This window comes from Mya arenaria, chromosome 13, assembly GCF_026914265.1.
Source record: "Mya arenaria isolate MELC-2E11 chromosome 13, ASM2691426v1".
In the NCBI taxonomy this organism is placed as follows: domain Eukaryota; kingdom Metazoa; phylum Mollusca; class Bivalvia; order Myida; family Myidae; genus Mya; species Mya arenaria.
In genome coordinates, this window is record NC_069134.1 from 38605875 (window position 1) to 38624413 (window position 18539).

At 35.2% G+C, this 18539-nt stretch overlaps 1 protein-coding gene across 1 annotated transcript; it reads left to right on the forward strand.

Annotated features, from left to right (window-relative positions):
- The first annotated feature begins 4073 nt into the window (after window positions 1-4073).
- On the forward strand, window positions 4074-18353 carry LOC128215248 (mucin-like protein). Its single transcript, XM_052921956.1, has 27 exons — window positions 4074-4086; window positions 4485-4589; window positions 5218-5391; window positions 5509-5673; window positions 7006-7173; window positions 8634-8807; window positions 9106-9228; window positions 9313-9431; window positions 9586-9912; window positions 10014-10227; window positions 10311-10588; window positions 10818-11037; window positions 11211-11453; window positions 11691-11825; window positions 11956-12150; window positions 12598-12849; window positions 13129-13318; window positions 13528-13697; window positions 13833-14000; window positions 14227-14358; window positions 15048-15173; window positions 15476-15595; window positions 15841-15954; window positions 16280-16540; window positions 16751-16879; window positions 17699-17824; window positions 18334-18353. Exons 1-27 carry the CDS (start codon window positions 4074-4076, stop codon window positions 18351-18353), a joined length of 4461 nt encoding a protein of 1486 aa, XP_052777916.1.
- Window positions 18354-18539: the final 186 nt, after the last annotated feature.

Sequence of the window (18539 nt, forward strand, 5' to 3'; positions counted from 1 at the left end):
CTGTTGTCTGTACAGGTCGGTTCCAACTATATGAGTTTTTATAAATAAATCACTGTACATTTTAGAAATGTAGTGAAAAAGTTTTGTTATTTCTGGAATAATTAATTTTGTCGATAAATATTAGAACGACACTGCCATTTATTTTAATTTAATCGAAGTTATTTTATTTACTTCAAATGTCACTTAATTCATTTTATTTTTGTTTTAAGGTTAAAATTAATGTTTATGTTGTATGTGTTAAAGTTGGACTTCATGGTCGCCGTTGTAAAGTGACCATTGTTATACGTAGATCTTTGAAAATTAGTATAATCTAAATACTTTACCCGAGGTAGTTTCAACTTAAAAATGTCAATGCTTCTGTTGCTTCTGGAATGTTTTGTTTTCGAAATACGTCGTTTGTGCCGTGAGCACAATCACGGTCTGAATCTAAACTAAAGCAATACATATTGAAAACAAGAGATGTTTGTCAAACATTATGCAACCCCCCCCCCCCCCTGAGCGCCATGTTGTCAGGGTTATATGGACAATTGAATGAAATATGCATGGACCGAAATGACACCTGATTTGTCACTGGCATTGGATGCCGTTGAGGCAGTTTTAAGATTATGACCATTCAAAGTTTGAGGATAGAGTGTGTTATGACCATGACCTTTGAATCTATGACCTCAAAATCGATAGGAGTCATCAGCTGGTCACCAAAAATCAAAAGGCAAGTTCGAGGGCTATGGGTGCAGGCATTGACAAGAAATCACACAGACAAGCATTTTTTGTTCAAGGTCACTGTAACCTTGACCTTTGACCTGATGACCCCTAAAATCATAAGGGATCATCCACAGGTGACACAACACCAAGTCTAGTTTGAGGGCCATGGATGCAGGCATTGTAAAATAATCAGTTGAAACATTTTCGCATTCAAGGTCACTGTGAACTTGACCTTTGACCCAATGACTCCTAAAATCAATAAGTGTCATCTCCTGGTCAATTTCCATGTCAAGTTTGATGATCATAGGTTCAGGCATTGTTGAGATATCACTTGGAGAAGAATAGTTAACTTTTTTGTGTTAAAGGTTACTGTGACCTTGACCTTGTCCCGATGACCCCCAGAGTCATGAGGGGTCATCTACTGGTCAGGCCCTACCTTCATGTCAAGTTTTGATGACAATAGGTCCAGGAATTGTCAAGTTTGCTTTCAAGGTCACTGTGACCTTGACCCCCTTAAATCAATAGGGGTCATCTACTGGTCAGGCCCAACCTCCAAGTCAAGATTGAGGGCCATGGGTGCAGGCATTGTTGAGTTATTCCTCAGACAACCTTTTATCGTTCAAAGTCACTGTGACCTTGACCTTTGGCCCAATGACCCCTAAAATCAATAGGGACCATCTACTGGTCAGGCCCAACATCTGAGTCAAGTCTGATGGCCATGGGTGCAGGCATTGTTGAGTTATTACTCAGACAACCTTTAACCATTCAAGGTCACTGTGACCTTGACCTTTGGCCCGTTGACCTCCCAAAACAATAGGGGTCAGCTACTGGTCAGGCCCAACCTCCAAGTCATGTTTGAGGGCCATGGGTGCTGGCATTGTCGAGTTATCACTCGGACAACCTTTTACCATTCAAGGTTCATGTGACCTTGACTTTTTGCCCGATGAGCCCTAAAATCAAAAGGGGTCATCTCTTGGTCAGGCCTAACCACCAAGTCATGTTTGAGGGCCATGGGTGCAGGCATTGTCGAGTTATCACTCGAACAACCTTTTACCATTCAAGGTACATGTGACCTTGACCTTTGGCCCAATGACCCCAAAACTCAATAGGGGTCATCTACTGGTCAGGCCCAACCTCCAAGTCAAGATTGAGGGCCATGAGTGCAGGCATTGTTGAGTTATCACTCGAACAACTTTTTACCATCCAAGGTCACTGTGACCTTGATCTTTGGCCCAATGACCCCCAAAATCAATTGGGGTCATCTACTGGTCAGGCCCAACCTCCAAGTCAAGTTTGAGGGCCATGGGTGCAGGCATTATTGAGTTATCACTCGAACAACCTTTAACCTTTCAAGGTCACTGTGAGCATGACCATTGACCCGATGATCCCCCCCCAAAAAAAGTGGTCAGCTAGGCCACTCCTTTTTTATTTTTTGGTTTACAAGAATTTTTGGAAAAAATGTCCACCGGGTGGTCGAAAAAAAAAAAAAAAAAAAAAAAAAAAGAGGAAAAAAGTCACAAAACATACTCTTAAAGGGTGAAAATCAGAGAACAACGTAAAAACATTGAAAATTTATGTCATTTACTTGACATTTTAAATTTTTAAACTGCTATTAATGCATGCTTTAATACATTCAAAGTTTCAAAGTTCTAATTAAACACACAGTTTAAATCTTACATACTGTGCATATAAAACATCAATGAAATTGACTATAAAACATGTTTACATGTATAAACTACACTTTTTATCAAAGATACATTGAATATTACTCAGCAGGACATTTGTTTAGCTTTAAGGGTATGCTAAAGCAAAAGTGAATGCAGAACACTTAAAAACTGACCAATATTAAATTGGAAAAAAGGGAAGGCAAATTTTACGCTTTAAAATACACAAGAATTGCACTGTATTAAGACAAAACATTACATTTTCAAAGCATTGTTTCAGTTATTTCAATATTTGAAAATGTCAATAAAGTGAAATAATTTCCAATTTTGTAAATAAGGAAGTAATATTGTATGAAGACATTGTGCTTTAATATTGTGCAAACAGTTCCTGAAAAACTAAAAACCAAACTAGACCTAGATTTGAGTTTTAATAACCTTTACCATGCGGGGTCCTAGTTGTATGTAACCCAATCCATGCTAAGTCCGGATATTTACGGACCGGGATATTTACCTGCGATGTTCAGCAAATCCATTTCAAATTCAAATCTTGCAGCAAATTACCACATCAGTACATAAAAATCACATAGCAAAATAATAAATCTAGCATGTGACTTAACTTTATGTACCAATGATAGTAACAGTGAAATCCATAATTATTTATCGGATATTTTCATCTTCTCCCAACTCCGCCATTTTGTGTATCATGCGTTCACAGGGCATCTATACTTCATGATTGTTTATTTTTCATTTTAAAGAGAATTCCTTGGTTACAACAACAAATCTCATTTATAGTGAAATATCAAGTTCATAACAAATTAAAATGGACTTCAAAATAGTTTTCCGTGTTGTTTTATCTTAATGTTTTGCACACAACTCCTGGCATTAGTAAATGGCATTGACACATGTGTTCAACTCTTTCATTGTTTTTACTCTACTATTAACCCAATCATGAATAAACATGTAATCTAGAATAAACACAAGCTTTACATTGACTCAATGACAAGTATTTCCAAACCAGTTTGTGATTTAAAATCCATAAACACAACCGACCGAACTTGTGAAACTAGATCACCGGTGTCAACTTAGAAATTTTACTTTCGATTTCACCACTCACACTAAGTGCACTGTTATTTGATATTTAACCATAAAATGTTAAACAATAATTTTCTCACACATAATTTACAGATATTTGTGTCTACTTATTCGATAGCAGCCGCTGCCACATATTTTTCATCTATAAACAACAATATTTTCATGACCTAAATTTGCGGGGAAAAACAACAATCACGTGACAGTTATTGTTTGTGTCGGCTGTTAAATTTGCCAATGTATTTTGCTATTGTTATTTTAACAACTCCTGCATATTTAACTTAATTATTTCATACAAAGAATGACTGCTATCGTCAATTTCGCCATTGCCAACGGCGCTGCCATAACAGTTGACTGGCTCACATGTTATCACTATAAATCGGCGAATACGGCTACGGAACAACAAACCAGTCGAGATATACTGCATTCGTACTCTTATCTGTTCGTTTTTCTTTCGTTTCGCACCAAAATCAATACGGTCGGGAAAATAATCTTGAAAAAAAAAGTGAAATTCATTTTTTATTTTTTTGGTACTTTTCGGAAAATTAGACCCGCCGGTTTTGTAAACCAATTTATATAAAAGTAGTGGCCCTTCTGGTCACGCCCAAGCTACAAGTCATGTTTGAGGGCCGTGGGTGCAGGCATTGTTGAGTTATCACATGGACAACTTTTTACCATTTAAGGTCACTGTGACCTTGACCTTTGGCCCGATGACCCCCCAAAACAATAGGGGTCATCTACTGGTCAGGCCCAACCTTTATGTCAAGTTTGATGGCCATATGTCCAGGAGTTGTTGAGTTATCACTCGGACAAGCTTTGGTCTACCGACGGACCGATCGACCGACCGACCGACATACCGACACGCCTGTGCAAAGCAATATACCCCTCTTTTTCGAAGGGGGGCATAACAATGATGTATGACTAAAAAGTGTCACTTTTAAAAACATTTTTTACTTAATCTGTTACTTTCCGCCCATTTCTATTCGATATTGTGTTGTTTTTAATATCTTTACATTAAACATTTTACAGACTGTGGGAATCCAACGCCAGCAAATGGATACGTTAATTCGACTCAGTCGTACCTTGGTGCCGTTGTGACTGTTGGCTGCAACAATGGCTATCGTTTGAATGGAAGTAAAACGATTGGTTGTGAGCAAAACGGCTGGTCGCAATCAGTAATCTGTCATTTGATTGGTAAATAAAAAATGATTTTTAACCCCTAGTTTATATTTACATACGAATCGAAAATATACGTCGTAATAGTGCAAATGCATGCGACCTTTTTAATGTAGTCACATAAAACAAATACAAACAATTGTAACCGAAGAATAAACGCATCCGTGTATAAATTTCCACTGTTTTGTCTAAAACTAACCGATGTACATATACATCTTTTTCGATTTATGTGTGTATTTTTTGTTTTGAAATTGCCTTCATTAATATGGTGTAAACAATGTGTTATTTCTGCTCAGATTGTGGAGATCCAACGCCAGAGTACGGGTCAAGCAATGCAACAACTACAGTAAACGGAACAATTGTTGTAGTTAACTGTCACGAGGGGTATATCTTAGAAGGAAATGCCATCTTATCTTGTCAAGAAAACGATAGTTGGACGGAATCATCGATTTGCAAAATAGTTGGTAGGAAAACGGTGTTTTCATGTATTGTTGTTTGGCAATAATTTCTCAAACGTAATCTTTATTTGTATTGTAAATTGGTATTTTGTTTCATTGATTTATGTATCTGCATCTTTCCTTTTCAGATTGCGGATATCCAAAACATCCAAATATGGACTTCACTTTATCAAGGAATACCACGACTTATGGGTCGTTTGCAGTTGCATCATGTTCAATGGGATATGGTCCTGCGGGATCAACAACTTACAAATGCCTAGCCAATGCATCTTGGGGAAGTTTCCCGTCATGTGAAATTGTCGGTACGCTTTTTGTTTAATTAGTGTTTTTCCCCTAAATCTTCTTGTTGCTTTCAAGCTTAACATGCCATTTATTATTATGAATACTTTTAATATATATTCGAAATAATACTAATGCAGATTGTGGGAGCCCAATTCCGAGTGGAGGAATCGCAAATGATAGTAGTACAACATACGGAACATTTGTTTCTATCACTTGTACAAATGGAAAAGTTAAAGGAGACTCTGTTATTGCCTGTCGACAAGATGGCACATGGAGCGACTATCCTACATGCAATGCATCAGGTATAACTTAATTCAGCGCTATTCCTGTTCTAAACCTTCATTTATCATTCGCAAATCGGCAAGTTTAGCATAATTTCAAAACATGTACGCAACGCATTGATCTAATGTTCCAATGCATTCATTTTAAGAATTACTTAATGTCATACTGATTGATGTTATTATCGGGGTAAGAACGAAGTTGAGCTGGTTAAAGTGTGTTGAGGATTCCACGCGTACTTAAACCAGCCTAACTGCGTTCATGATCCCCGATAATGACATCAATCACGTAATTCATTACTTGTATTCCACCAATAGTTCATTATTTCATACTTGAATTGGTTAACGAATACTTCATTTTTAAGACAGCTAACAGTAATTATTTCTCACCCGTTCTGTTAAATGAACGACTCGACTAGATGCGAAAACAGTTTATCACAATACGCGGGAAGATATAATCACTTCAAGACACTTTTTGACGTAAAATTGAAACGTGTATGAAAATAATGCATTTAATATAGTAAAGGTTATTACTTTGTTACATGTTAATATACATTTATCGTAGCCTATTTGCACAACACAAACAATTATTAGATAGACACTTTACAATCTAAAAGTATATTTAAATGTGATAATTCGCGATCCAAACACACCCGAAGATGTTGCTTCCATCGGAAAATATTTGCAATTGCCGAAAGGCAGTTTATTAAAAGAATGGAAGTTGAGGTATAAATATATGGTTATGATTTTCTTAATTCTTACTACTCAAAAGCCGCGAAGGTTTTATTTTCATGTTGTATTACATTATTTAACGAGAACAATGTTTGCTTTTTAAATTTATAATTTCAATTTAAAGTCGTGCGTTCACTGCAGCATGGAAGAGGGTTATACCCAACGATGGCATAACGGTTCATGATGAAAAATGCTTTAATACGGAAAATGTTCCGTTATTTTAAAAGTAAATTATTTCGATCAAACGCTATTTTTTAATTGCAAAATTTCATTTGTTTCCCCTTTTTTGCATTACTTTAAAAAAAAAAATGATTTCCCTTAAAGAGCCTCGTTGGGTGTATATATTTCGAAATATATTTTCCCGTATTTTATCTAAAGAAATTCTGTCAATCTCATTGAGTTTTGGATAATCTAAAAAAGGAATCTGAAATATACCCATGGATAAAACTTTTATTTATTAGCATTGTCATTAAATGGGATTACCGATTTGGGATTAACCCACAAAAAATACATCATAATGATTTAATTAAATCATGGTTGTTACTTGTAATGGACCACGAACCTTGTTTCAAAAGCTCAGTACTTGTATTTATGTAATCCACCAACATTTGTTTTAAATTCCAGATTGCGGAATGATATCAGTTCCAAATGGTATGGTTAATACATCTCTCGGCACGACTATTGGAAGTGTCGCCAACGTGAAATGCAATGCAGGATATTTTATGAATGGTTCGTCCAGGATCGTTTGTACTGTCGAGGGTTGGGACGGAAATCTGGAATGCTTCAAACAAGGTATGAAAGTATGTTTAACAATACGTATACTAGATATTAAGCTCGTCTACTGTTCTAAGCCAACAGTTAAAGAATTGTAGTTGTAATCGGCATCGACTTTATTTTTTTCTGTATTGGGAGTTAAAAACTATCATATTCGGCCTTAACACATAAGAACTTTTAAAGTAAGTAGGCTAATAAAGATTGTTACACATGTGGTCTTTGACAATAGGAACATGTAATGAAGGCTCATTATAATATATCTTATACATGTAGAGCTAAGTATTAAGCGCGATAAAAAAAGAAAGAAACAGACTTGAGTTGGCGTTATGCTTTTTGTTTAAAAGTTTACATAAACATTTTAAGATTGTGGCCAACCTCTGGTAAGCAACGGTCACGTGACGTTAAATAATGACACGCTGTTTGGGGATGTAGCACAAGTTGTTTGCGACACGGGGTTTTCTATCCAAGGAGATGCAACTTTAACCTGCGAAAATGGTTCAGCATGGAGCAGTATTCCAAGCTGTGAAATTATAGGTTATAATACTCTAATATTATCTAAATGTTGTAAAAATATGTTTTACGCACTTTTAATATATATTCTTATCATATGTTTATGAAAGTAATATTTACGAAAACATGTCTTTCCAAAGGTATGTAAAACGTTTCTTTTTAATGAACTTTTGAAAAAATATAATAATGTCAATAGTATTATTGAATTGAAATAGTATATTGCACATTCAAAACAGCTGTGACCGATTAAGAAAAATGTTCCGAAATAAAAGAAAGAAAGAAAAGAACATCGGGGTATGAACGCAATTGGGTTGGTCAATGTGTGTGGAGTCCGAAGGACTCCACGCGTACTTTGATCAACCCAATTGCGTTCATATCCCCGATAATGACACCAACCCCGCAATTCATTCCTTATATTTACACCAATAGTTCATTAATCATTCAAGAATTGTCAAAAAATTGTCAAAAAACTACTTCATTTCATTTAAGAAAGCATTTCAGTAATCCGTTCTTACCCATTCTGTAAATAGAACGACCCGATTATAACCGGAAACATTTTTATCAAATGACGTCACAATAACGCGGGAAAAGATCAACCACTTGAAATCACTTTAAAACGTAAAAATTGAAACACTTAATAATAATAAAAAAATACAATAAACTAACACTTTCTAAAAATGTTGATCTATATTTTACGGGACCTGCTGACACAATACAACCAATAACAAGATCAATAGCTTTTATGTATATTGATATGCAATGAATTACGATCCGAACATATCCAAAGATGTTGCGTTCATCGATTGATGAACGCAATTGCCGCAAGGCAGTTCATTTAAGGAATTGAAGTTGAGGTGTAAATATTTAACAATAATAAAGGCTGCTTTCAATGAAGCATTTGGTTTATCTTATACATACTTAAAGAAGTTTATTAACACTGCCATAATATTCGCAATTATTCTGTTTAGACTGTGGGTCTATTAACGCGCCTAGGTCTGGAGAAGTCATGGTGGGTTCAACAACCTTCAATTCAACAGCTGTATTCAAATGTGATGACGGCTACTTGTTGTTTGGCGATGCCGTACTGGTCTGCTTGTCAGAGGGGAAATGGAGTGGTGTACCTCCAACATGCTCGAAGCAATGTAAATGTTAAAATTTTAATATATGTCTCAAACATTTGTCCAAAATTATAATGGAGTGTTATTGCAAGTATTTTAAAAACCTGTTTGTCCGACAGTTATGTGGCATGCATACCAAACAGTAAAAATGCATTATTAGATATAAGTTAAAGCGTTTTAGTTTGACGGTATTGTGGTATTTTGTCACTCAATGCCTGGATATTTTGATTTTATTGCTTGATTCGTATTTTGATTTGAACACACATTTGGTTTTAATATATTAAACACTTTTACAATTAATATGTTTACTTTTATCTTATAGCGGACATCGGCGGCCCATGCGATTCGCCCGATATTTGTGCAGCTAAAGAAGCAGTATGTTCAGAAAAAATGTGTAAATGTGCTACTGGACTTTTCAACCCTGCATTGAACACATGCGACATCAGTAAGTATCGTAATTAGTGTTATGATGTGTAATAACTTTTCTACCAATGGTACAAAGTATAATTTGCGTTCCGTTATTTTTCAGTGCCTCTACTTCCGTTTGGCAAAACCACTACTGATCGATTTGTGAATAAAAGTTGCAGTGAGAAGATATCGTTTCCTCCGGGCATTCCAATATTTAGTAAAACTTTTTTTGATTTGTATGTAAGTATGCTCTTAGTTATTCCATCTTTTTGTTGCATTTTTAATTTTTGTGTTTTGAATCTTACGTGTGCTTCCGTTCTGAAATGTATTTACCAGTGTTACTAAACTTGTAATTAAACATGTGTGACAATTTATCATTCATCATGTGTTTTAGGTGTGTTTCAACGGATTAGTAAGCTTCGAGAGAAAATATCAGAAACCGACTCCACCGTCTGATAGATATGACCTTTTAAATTTTGATGAACGTGTTTTGATTGCGCCATATTTTGCTGATTTTGATCGCAAAAATGGACAGGTTTCATATAGAACGTATGACATATTACAAAACAACCAAGAACTGGAAGAAAATAGAAACGATATATCGATGGTTGATCACATTGTGCAAAAGTTTGGTGGGTTGCCATTATTTAGCACAAAATTCTTGCTGATAGCTACTTGGAAAAATCTCCAAAAGGGTCAAGGTCAAAACTCAGATAAAGAGGTAAGAATATGGATTGTTAACATGCAAAATGAGCTAGAGGTGTAAAATAGCAGAATTAATTAATTATGAGATGTTGATTTTTATTGTTTCCTTTATTTCAGTCAGTGACTTTTCAACTTAATTTGGCTAGCAACGGATCTTATACATTTGCACTGTTTACCTACGGAAATGGGGAGATGAAATGGAAAATTCAGAAACAAGATCCAAAAATCTGGATTGGCTATTATGCCGAAAAGAATAGATTTTATACGCATCCATTTTCTTTTTCAAGCAATGCGTTGAAAATGGACACAGTGGAGATTGGGCAATCTGAAAGTGAGTAGCACTACATTTCTATAAATTATGTTATCTTTGTTACCCTTATTTCTTTTGTAAAAAATGCCCATGTTATATTTCAGAGCTCAAAGGCGTTTTGTTGCAGTCATTAACACAATATGGAAAGACAAAACCAAACTTTGCCGTGGACTGTATTTCCTGGTACAACAGCAATAGTCATGAAAAGTTTCGCATAAATCAAATTTCGTCGCTCCTTCCACCTTGCCCTTGTGACATAGACCTTGGGAGGTTTGACCCATGGTTCTGGAATCTTCAGAAGTATAGATGGCATGGACAACAAGGCTACGGATGTGTTGATATGCTTCAACGACCAGATAGCATATATACTCAGTTTGGGAAGGTAATTAGTCTTTGCTAAACATTTATCGATGTAGAAACCTCCGTAGCTTGTTAGCTTCTTTCCTTGTTGTGAAGGCCACCGGTTTTTGTTTAACTTATTTTCCAAAGAAGATTATCCACCACAATCGACAAACATTTCCGACGGTAGTCAAACATATCCATTTATATTGTACTACATACAAGTACTGCTTCTTGTGTATATGTGTTACGTATTGTGTCTTTATTTTCAGTCATGCTGCTATGACCTGAACTCCAGACTTCTGATGTTTGAACGACCTTTCGCTGGATCATTTAGATTGTTCAACCCATATATACTTATCAACGAAAAACAACATTATGAAAACGACGTTTTACCGAAAGAATGGTGCTGCAACTTATCTGGTTTCTGTAACCTTTATTATGAGCTTCGTCCAACTGGTTCCTGTTACAGAAAATCACCATATTCCTTTGGTATATTTGTGTGGACTGTTTATTTTCTAGTTAACCACAATACGTTTATGAATATTACGCGAGTTATAAAGTGGTTATTCCGTTCGGAGTGAAATAAAATAAAATTATCCATGTCTTGAACTGCATACTGCTACCATTTTGCACGTTTGATTACTGTTTTCTTTCTGTTTCAGGATCGTTTTGGGGAGACCCGCATTTTCAAACACTAGACGGGATGAACTTCACTTTCAATGGTCTAGGAGAATTTACCTTACTTCAGATTGAGACTGCAAACATGAGTTATTATCTTCAAGCAAGGACTACACGGGCTTTAAAACAAGATGGAAATTTCTCTGACGCGACAATTTTCAGCGCTTTTGCATCTATGGACGATACAGGGGCGAATATTCATGTTGAATTAAACCAAGCAAAGACAGGTACAGTCATATCAACATAAACCAGAACATGCTGTCAGTGTTTATGATCTTTGTGACCTGACCTTTTTATTCAATGTTAGTAATGTTGCGTTACCGAATCCTTTTGGGAAATGTCACTTACAGGTATACACTTGGTTCTGTAAAAATGTTATTATTTTGTGCGAGCGTGTATGCTAAATGTCCTATTAAAACAACATTATACGTGCTTAAACCAAAATACCTTATTTTTACATCAAGGTCTGGCCATTTACGCCAACAAAGTGGACATTTCTGGTAAATTTCAAGATAACCCTAACTTCAACTTTTCGAGCAATGGAACAATTCGTTTGGCCAAAACTGGAGGATCGTTGTTAGCTGTCTTTCAAAAAAGTGGCAAGTACTGATTTTCTAGATTTCGATATATTTTAATGTTTCTATAAAAGACCATGTTTGATAAATTGCTTTTAAAAGACCAATGTATTTTTAGAAATGATGAATGGCGGAGATGTCTTTACTGTTTCAGGAATTGCACTTAACATTTCTGTTAACATAGGGATGTTATCACTAAACACAATTGTTCCTGACACATTTAATGGGCTCACAAAAGGAATGCTGGGAAATTACGATAGTGATCCTGCAAATGACTTTCAGATGCCGAATGGAACTATTTTGAACGCAAACATGACCGAAAGAGAGGTTTTTGAATATGGAAAGCAATGTAAGTTATTCTTGCCCCTTAAGCTGCCTCCTAATAAAAAACAAATAATGTCTTCATATTAAGTATTTCCAGTTAATACAGCACGCACTCACGCACACACACACACACACACACACGCACACGCACACGCACACGCACACGCACACACACACACACTTACGAACCTATTCATGCACGCACGCACGCGTGCACGTACACACTAACGAATGAACGTACGCACATATAACATGTAAAACATTGTCGTGACCTAAATGGTTTAAGTCTGCTTTTGTTGTTTTTCATAAAAAAGCTATCATTTTTATAACAGCTTGCGCAAAAAATGGTAACATTTCTGTCATTCGTTGTCCGCCGTTAGTTACAAACCAAAACAAGTTTCAGCATAACATACCGCTTACTAAATGCTATAAAGCTCTCTTCTTCATTCCAAAATGAAATTTATATTTTCAGGGGAAATTAGTTACAACACATCAGCTTTCTTCTATCCTGACGGAAAGTCGCACGAAGATTATCACAATAATACTTACATACCCAGGTTTCTGGATGAAGCGGACAAAGATAAAATAAAAGATGCCGAGAAAGTGTGTGGTGGATCTCAGAATTCGGAATGTATCTTCGACTACGTCTTTACGGATCTTAAGGAAGTTGGTGAAATGACCAATGCGATTAAAGGACAAGTTCAATCCTCCAGAGAAGAAATTGGTCCGTTATCAACAAACAAATGAAATATACACTTTGTAAAATATTGTATCTTAGGCTAAAACCAACCACTAACCGCTGATGCTATCAAATAAACCTCGTCTACCTTTTGGCATGGTGTTGGTGTCATTTACATTCAAACTTTCAAACTTCGAATATTTTTTTCTGGATCTGCTGAAATATATATGTATGGTGAAATCCATTTTATTAACATATTTATGCTGTTGTTCTTGTTGGATCGTCTTAATTTATCACAGCCCATTTTTTCTATTTTTGTTACAGCGGAAGAACTGCCATTTTTGCAAGGTTGTTCAAGTCTTAATATAACTAAAGGAGAAAGCATTTCGTGCAAGTTAAATCATACACAAAATGACAATATTTACTTTCTGAAGAACAATATTGATGCCGTATATCATAAGGCGAACTCAACTTTATCTTTTATTTACAATGATTCCTCTGAAGTTGAGCTAAGGTAAGAAAGAAATACATAGAGTTCATTATTCACTGATGTGTTTTTAGAGACGCTTGATTTTTTTGATCAAAGTCCTGTTTGATAGCATATTGATCAAGGCCCGAGTCAACGAGGGCAACGTCAACAAACGAAAAACACTATTCACATACACATTCAACTATTTTTGTTAAAACATGTTGGATTCCATTTCGTGATTTCTTGTTTTGTAGTGTTATAGCTACAAATAAGCAAAACCGGTCATCTACGGCAGTAAATCCACATATTCTCCTCTGTACGGGATGTAACGGTCGAGGTCACTGCAGTGGAACTCCGCGGGGAAACGCGTCAGGAAATGGGCAGTTTCAGAAGTACACATGTATATGTGAAATCGGATACGAAGGTGATTACGCGTCGTAAATCAAATATATCTAAATAGTAAAAAGCTGTGATATATATATATATATATATATATATCGTTTTGATTGCATGCAACGAATATATACATCGCAAAAATAGTTACATTCTATTTTTCCAGGGTTCGATTGTGAACAAGAAGTCGACGGATGCGCAGCGGACCCATGCTCCGTTGGTCGGAACTGTAGTAATCTCAGCATAGAACAACAACGAAAAGAAGGAAGGGCGTATCAATGCGGACCGTGCCCTGAAGGCTTTCGTACTGATGTAGACAACGATGCATGCACAGGTTGGCATTATTTGCCTACTTTAAAAAATATTACCGTTAAACAAATATATGTATCTGTGTGTTGAAATTCAAAAGACCTCCTTCAATCTATTTTTCTCATTTTTTTCATACACCATAAGTATTAGATATGACATAGTAACACCCGGAATTTGTCAATTTAAGTGTAGGCGTGACTTATTTTTGAAATTGCTAACATCTGTTACTTTGTGATCATCATTCACTTCAGATGTTGATGAGTGTTCGACTGAAGCAACCGATTGTGACGTCACTTCCACCTGTCAAAACAATGTCGGTAGTTTCAATTGTATATGCAACACGGGATACAGAATGGATGGTAACAGAAACACTCAATGCAATGGTAAGTTACATATACACTTAACAACATTTTGGACAATTGTCAAAATGCATTATATTTGATTATTATACCTTACATACATGTGTCCCCTCTTTGTGTATACAAGTTGATTTTAACGTATATCACTTAAGTTTAAAAATATTCAGTGCTAGTTTATGACGTTAGCGGTCCATATCATAATTTTGGCCGTTCCGTACCTCGCCGAAATATGATATGAACCAGTGACGTCATAAGAATTATGAGTGCTGCTTGAGATTTCAGTTAGCCCCGAAAGAGATTGGACCTCGGCTAACGCCTAGGTGCATAAAAAGAGTATACACCTTCAGGGGGCTGATTGGCCAGTCCTTTTAATGCCATATGACCCTAAGTGGTGTGTTATATTTCTTAAAGATGTAAAAAGTGACATCGAACGTTAAGATGAAAATTGCATGCAGTTTTTATAGCAAACATAATGAAATATGTTGCCTTTTTTTATAACAGTTGCCGAATTTTTAACCCTCCCGTACCAAATATATTTTGTTCATTTCATGAAAGTGTGAAATAGTATCACCATCTAAAAACACACGCTGTTTCGTCATAACTTCGGAGCGTCTTAATATCAAGTTTTTAATTAATATTGGGTTTTACCACACCTTAATACGGGCAGGTAAAACATAGTCCAATCATCTTTCCAAGAGCCACTTGTATTTCAGATATCAACGAATGCGACGAGGCTTTACACAACTGTACACACAAGTGCAACAACTTCGATGGAGGATTTAACTGCTCTTGTCCACATGGCTACAACCTTAACCAAATTGCCTGGACATGCATTAAAAGTGAGTGATATAATTTCAAGTACAAAACGATAACATTAAGAAACAAAATTTCCTTTTAACATAAAATATGTTTTTAGACTTATTGTAATTATAATGCCTCATTGTATTTTGTAAAGGAAAAAAAAAAATTATATGTGGTGATTTATAGTACCTTGAAGTAATCTATTTTTTAGGGAAATATTCAAATTTCATATAATTTAAACTATAGTTGTACATATGCGTTGAAAACGTAAATTTAATGAACGCATTGAATATGTACAACCTCGAAATTGGTATCGAAAACAACATTACCTTGCTTTCAGATTCAACTTTTGATTGTTCTAAATGCCATAAAGCTTCTGGTTGTGAACAAATGCAGAACGTAACAAAATGCTTTTGTGTGAATGGGTTTGAATTAGATGATACTGGCACGCAATGTAAAGGTATATCAAAATATAAATGTGAATAATGTAAATTACATATTCTACGTTCCTTAAAATAAAGGACAATGGCACTAATTTCGAAGCGATTCAAACACACTAAGATACTCATCTATGTTAAATAAAAGTTTCATCCGATAAAACAAGGAAAGAACGTATTCTTATGTGTGCATTGGGTGATGAGCATTTTATATAAATATGCATTGATGGGTAATATAACCTTATAACCTTAGCTTGGCTGATTCCAGATGTGGACGAATGCACCAGAGGTGTGTGCTCACAGGGCTGCACAAACACAAATGGGAGTTTTCACTGCTCCTGTATTGCTGGGTTCGAACTTGTTGACCGTGCAAACTGTAAAGGTTATACATCATTATCAATAAACTACTTGGTGCATGTTTTTGTGTTATTGAATATTTTTAAATGAACACACGAAACCTAAAATCATTGTATAATAAGAGATCTTATTCGGAATTACTTAACTAAAGGACGACAAAAGACGTGCATTACATCCTATATAATGTAATAAAATGTAACACCAACACGCGGGCTGTAATGGCAAGCGAAAATCAATGAACCGTTTAAGAGTATTATGATCCTGCAAAGGGTTGACGAAAATGCATTATTTCTATGTCTACAAGTGCTGCAGAACATTTATATGTATTCGTATTGTACCGAATGTTTTAGAATGTAGAACCAACAAGTGGGGTTTTAACTGTACCAACGAATGCCAGTGTACCGGTCAAGGGGCAGATTATTGTGATACGGTGAAAGGCTGCATATGCCTACCTGGTTGGGAAGGCGCAACATGCAGTGACGACATTAATGAATGTAACCGAACTTACGACACGTGCCAAGATGTGAGGAAAGAGTGTGAGAATAATCTGGGATCGTATGCCTGTAATTGTATTGCTGGCTTTGTTGCAAACGATGAAGGGCTGTGCAAAGGTAACTGTAACATTGATAGCTTTTCGTTGAGTAGTAAGACTATTAATTATCGCATAAAAGCAAAGATCACGTTTGATTTTGATAGAAGACTAAAGACAATAAATGTAGCATTCTTGTTATCTCCATTGAATTAATAGCCTTCGTTTGCAAGCTTTCATTGTATTCATATGGCCACTAGATATATTTAATATTATCGTTTTTAAATTACAGATGTTGATGAATGTAGCAATCCATTAACACGTAACTGCGACCCTGAGATCGAGCGATGTGTTAACACAATAGGCGGATTCACGTGTGAATGCGTCAATGGCTACATAAAAAATGGTTTCTCTTGTGAAGGTATTAAACAGTTTGTTTATAAGACCATAGATAAAGACACTATGGGATCGTTTTTCTAGTAGACAAATACCTGCCTTATAATTTTGCCGTCAATAACCCCAAACAAATATAAACCCTTGTATCGAAATGGTATTATTTCGTTTTTGCTTTTCTTTTAAAGAATTAATGGCTAATCTTGTAACGCATTCCTAGATGACGATCACGTTTATATCGAACATTTGTTAAAGGCTTTTAAACTAAGAAATGTAGATGTTCTACTGTAAATAATTGTTCTTTACTCTAAAATATTTACATAATGCACATGTTTTATAGCTTTTATACAAACAATTTGTTTAGTTTCACTGATTTACATATTCAAATGTACTTAATATGATTATTATTTAATATGTTCTTTGAAAGACCTATCGAATAATATATTGATTCACACATGAATTCAAACCATTTTGTACATAATGATACTTAATACATATTGAAAGCAAAATGGTTGACCAATTCAAGTACTGCTCAAATGCTTTTTTCATGCTATGATATATCCGATGTGTCTATACAGTTTATCAATGATCAAGGGTCATTTCTTACTTGAATAATTGTGTTTATTTTGAGAATTCCTTAAAATAAAACAAACTTTGTTCTGTTCTGTTCAGTTCTGTTCTCTCATTAAATTGGTCTGTGTTCTCTTGACTTTGAAATAAAGAAGTTTGGTATCTACTTATGAACAGACTAGTAAATAATTTACATCAATATATAGCTAATGGTTTCCTTTAAGATCAAGCTGAAATATGAAAAAAAAACTAATATATATCTTTTTTTTATTTCTAGATATCGATGAGTGCACTTTGAAGACTTCAGGTTGTGAACAAATGTGCGAAAACAAGCCTGGATCATACAACTGCTTTTGTTACTTTGGCTATAAGCTCAACGATGACAGAAAAACATGTAAAAAAGGTAACTTTCAGTAATATTTTGATTTCAAGAGTAAATATGAAAGTCAAAACAGACAGACACATTACAATATTCTACAACGCGTTTGTAAAGAAATGAACTAAAACGACATTCATAACTTTTTTTTCTTGACAAATGTCATATCCAATCTAAGTCTTGCTAATAAAACAATCTTTTAGAATGTATATGATCGTTACTGACATTGTAAACGCGATACTTAGCTACGTAAATCTTCAAATATCATTGTAAACGTTTGAGCAATCAAGGGACACACACCTTGTTTGACAGTACTTGTAACACATAGTAGGTTTATATTTGCCACTTTGTTTTAACATGTTGGCTATTTAGCTCGTACCTGTAGATTTGTGTGATTTGCATTGGTGAAAAAAGTTTGTGATCTTTTGATATGTTTTGTTCGACCGGTTTAAACCACAGTGCAATAATATAGATACTGAATAAGTGTCTAACATGGAAAAGTTGTCTCGTGTTTTTGCACCCTTTTTATATTACAGGCATACAGATAAAGCATTAGAACATTGTAATATTATTTCAACAGAAAATGTCTGTTTAGCTGATTGTATTTGATTATTGGTATTTAATATTAGTTTTAAGTCATAGTTTCCATTGATATTTCGTTGGTAATCCAATTTTATTTATTGTAACGTGGTATACTTTAGAAATAATAAAATACACTGTTGCTACACATGTTAAGATATTT

Coding starts and splice junctions, on each gene's coding strand:
- LOC128215248 (XM_052921956.1), top strand. Junction 13,698..13,832: donor ATGTGAAATCGGATACGAAG/GTGATTACGCGT, acceptor CTATTTTTCCAG/GGTTCGATTGTGAACAAGAA. Junction 14,359..15,047: donor CAGAAACACTCAATGCAATG/GTAAGTTACATA, acceptor CTTGTATTTCAG/ATATCAACGAATGCGACGAG.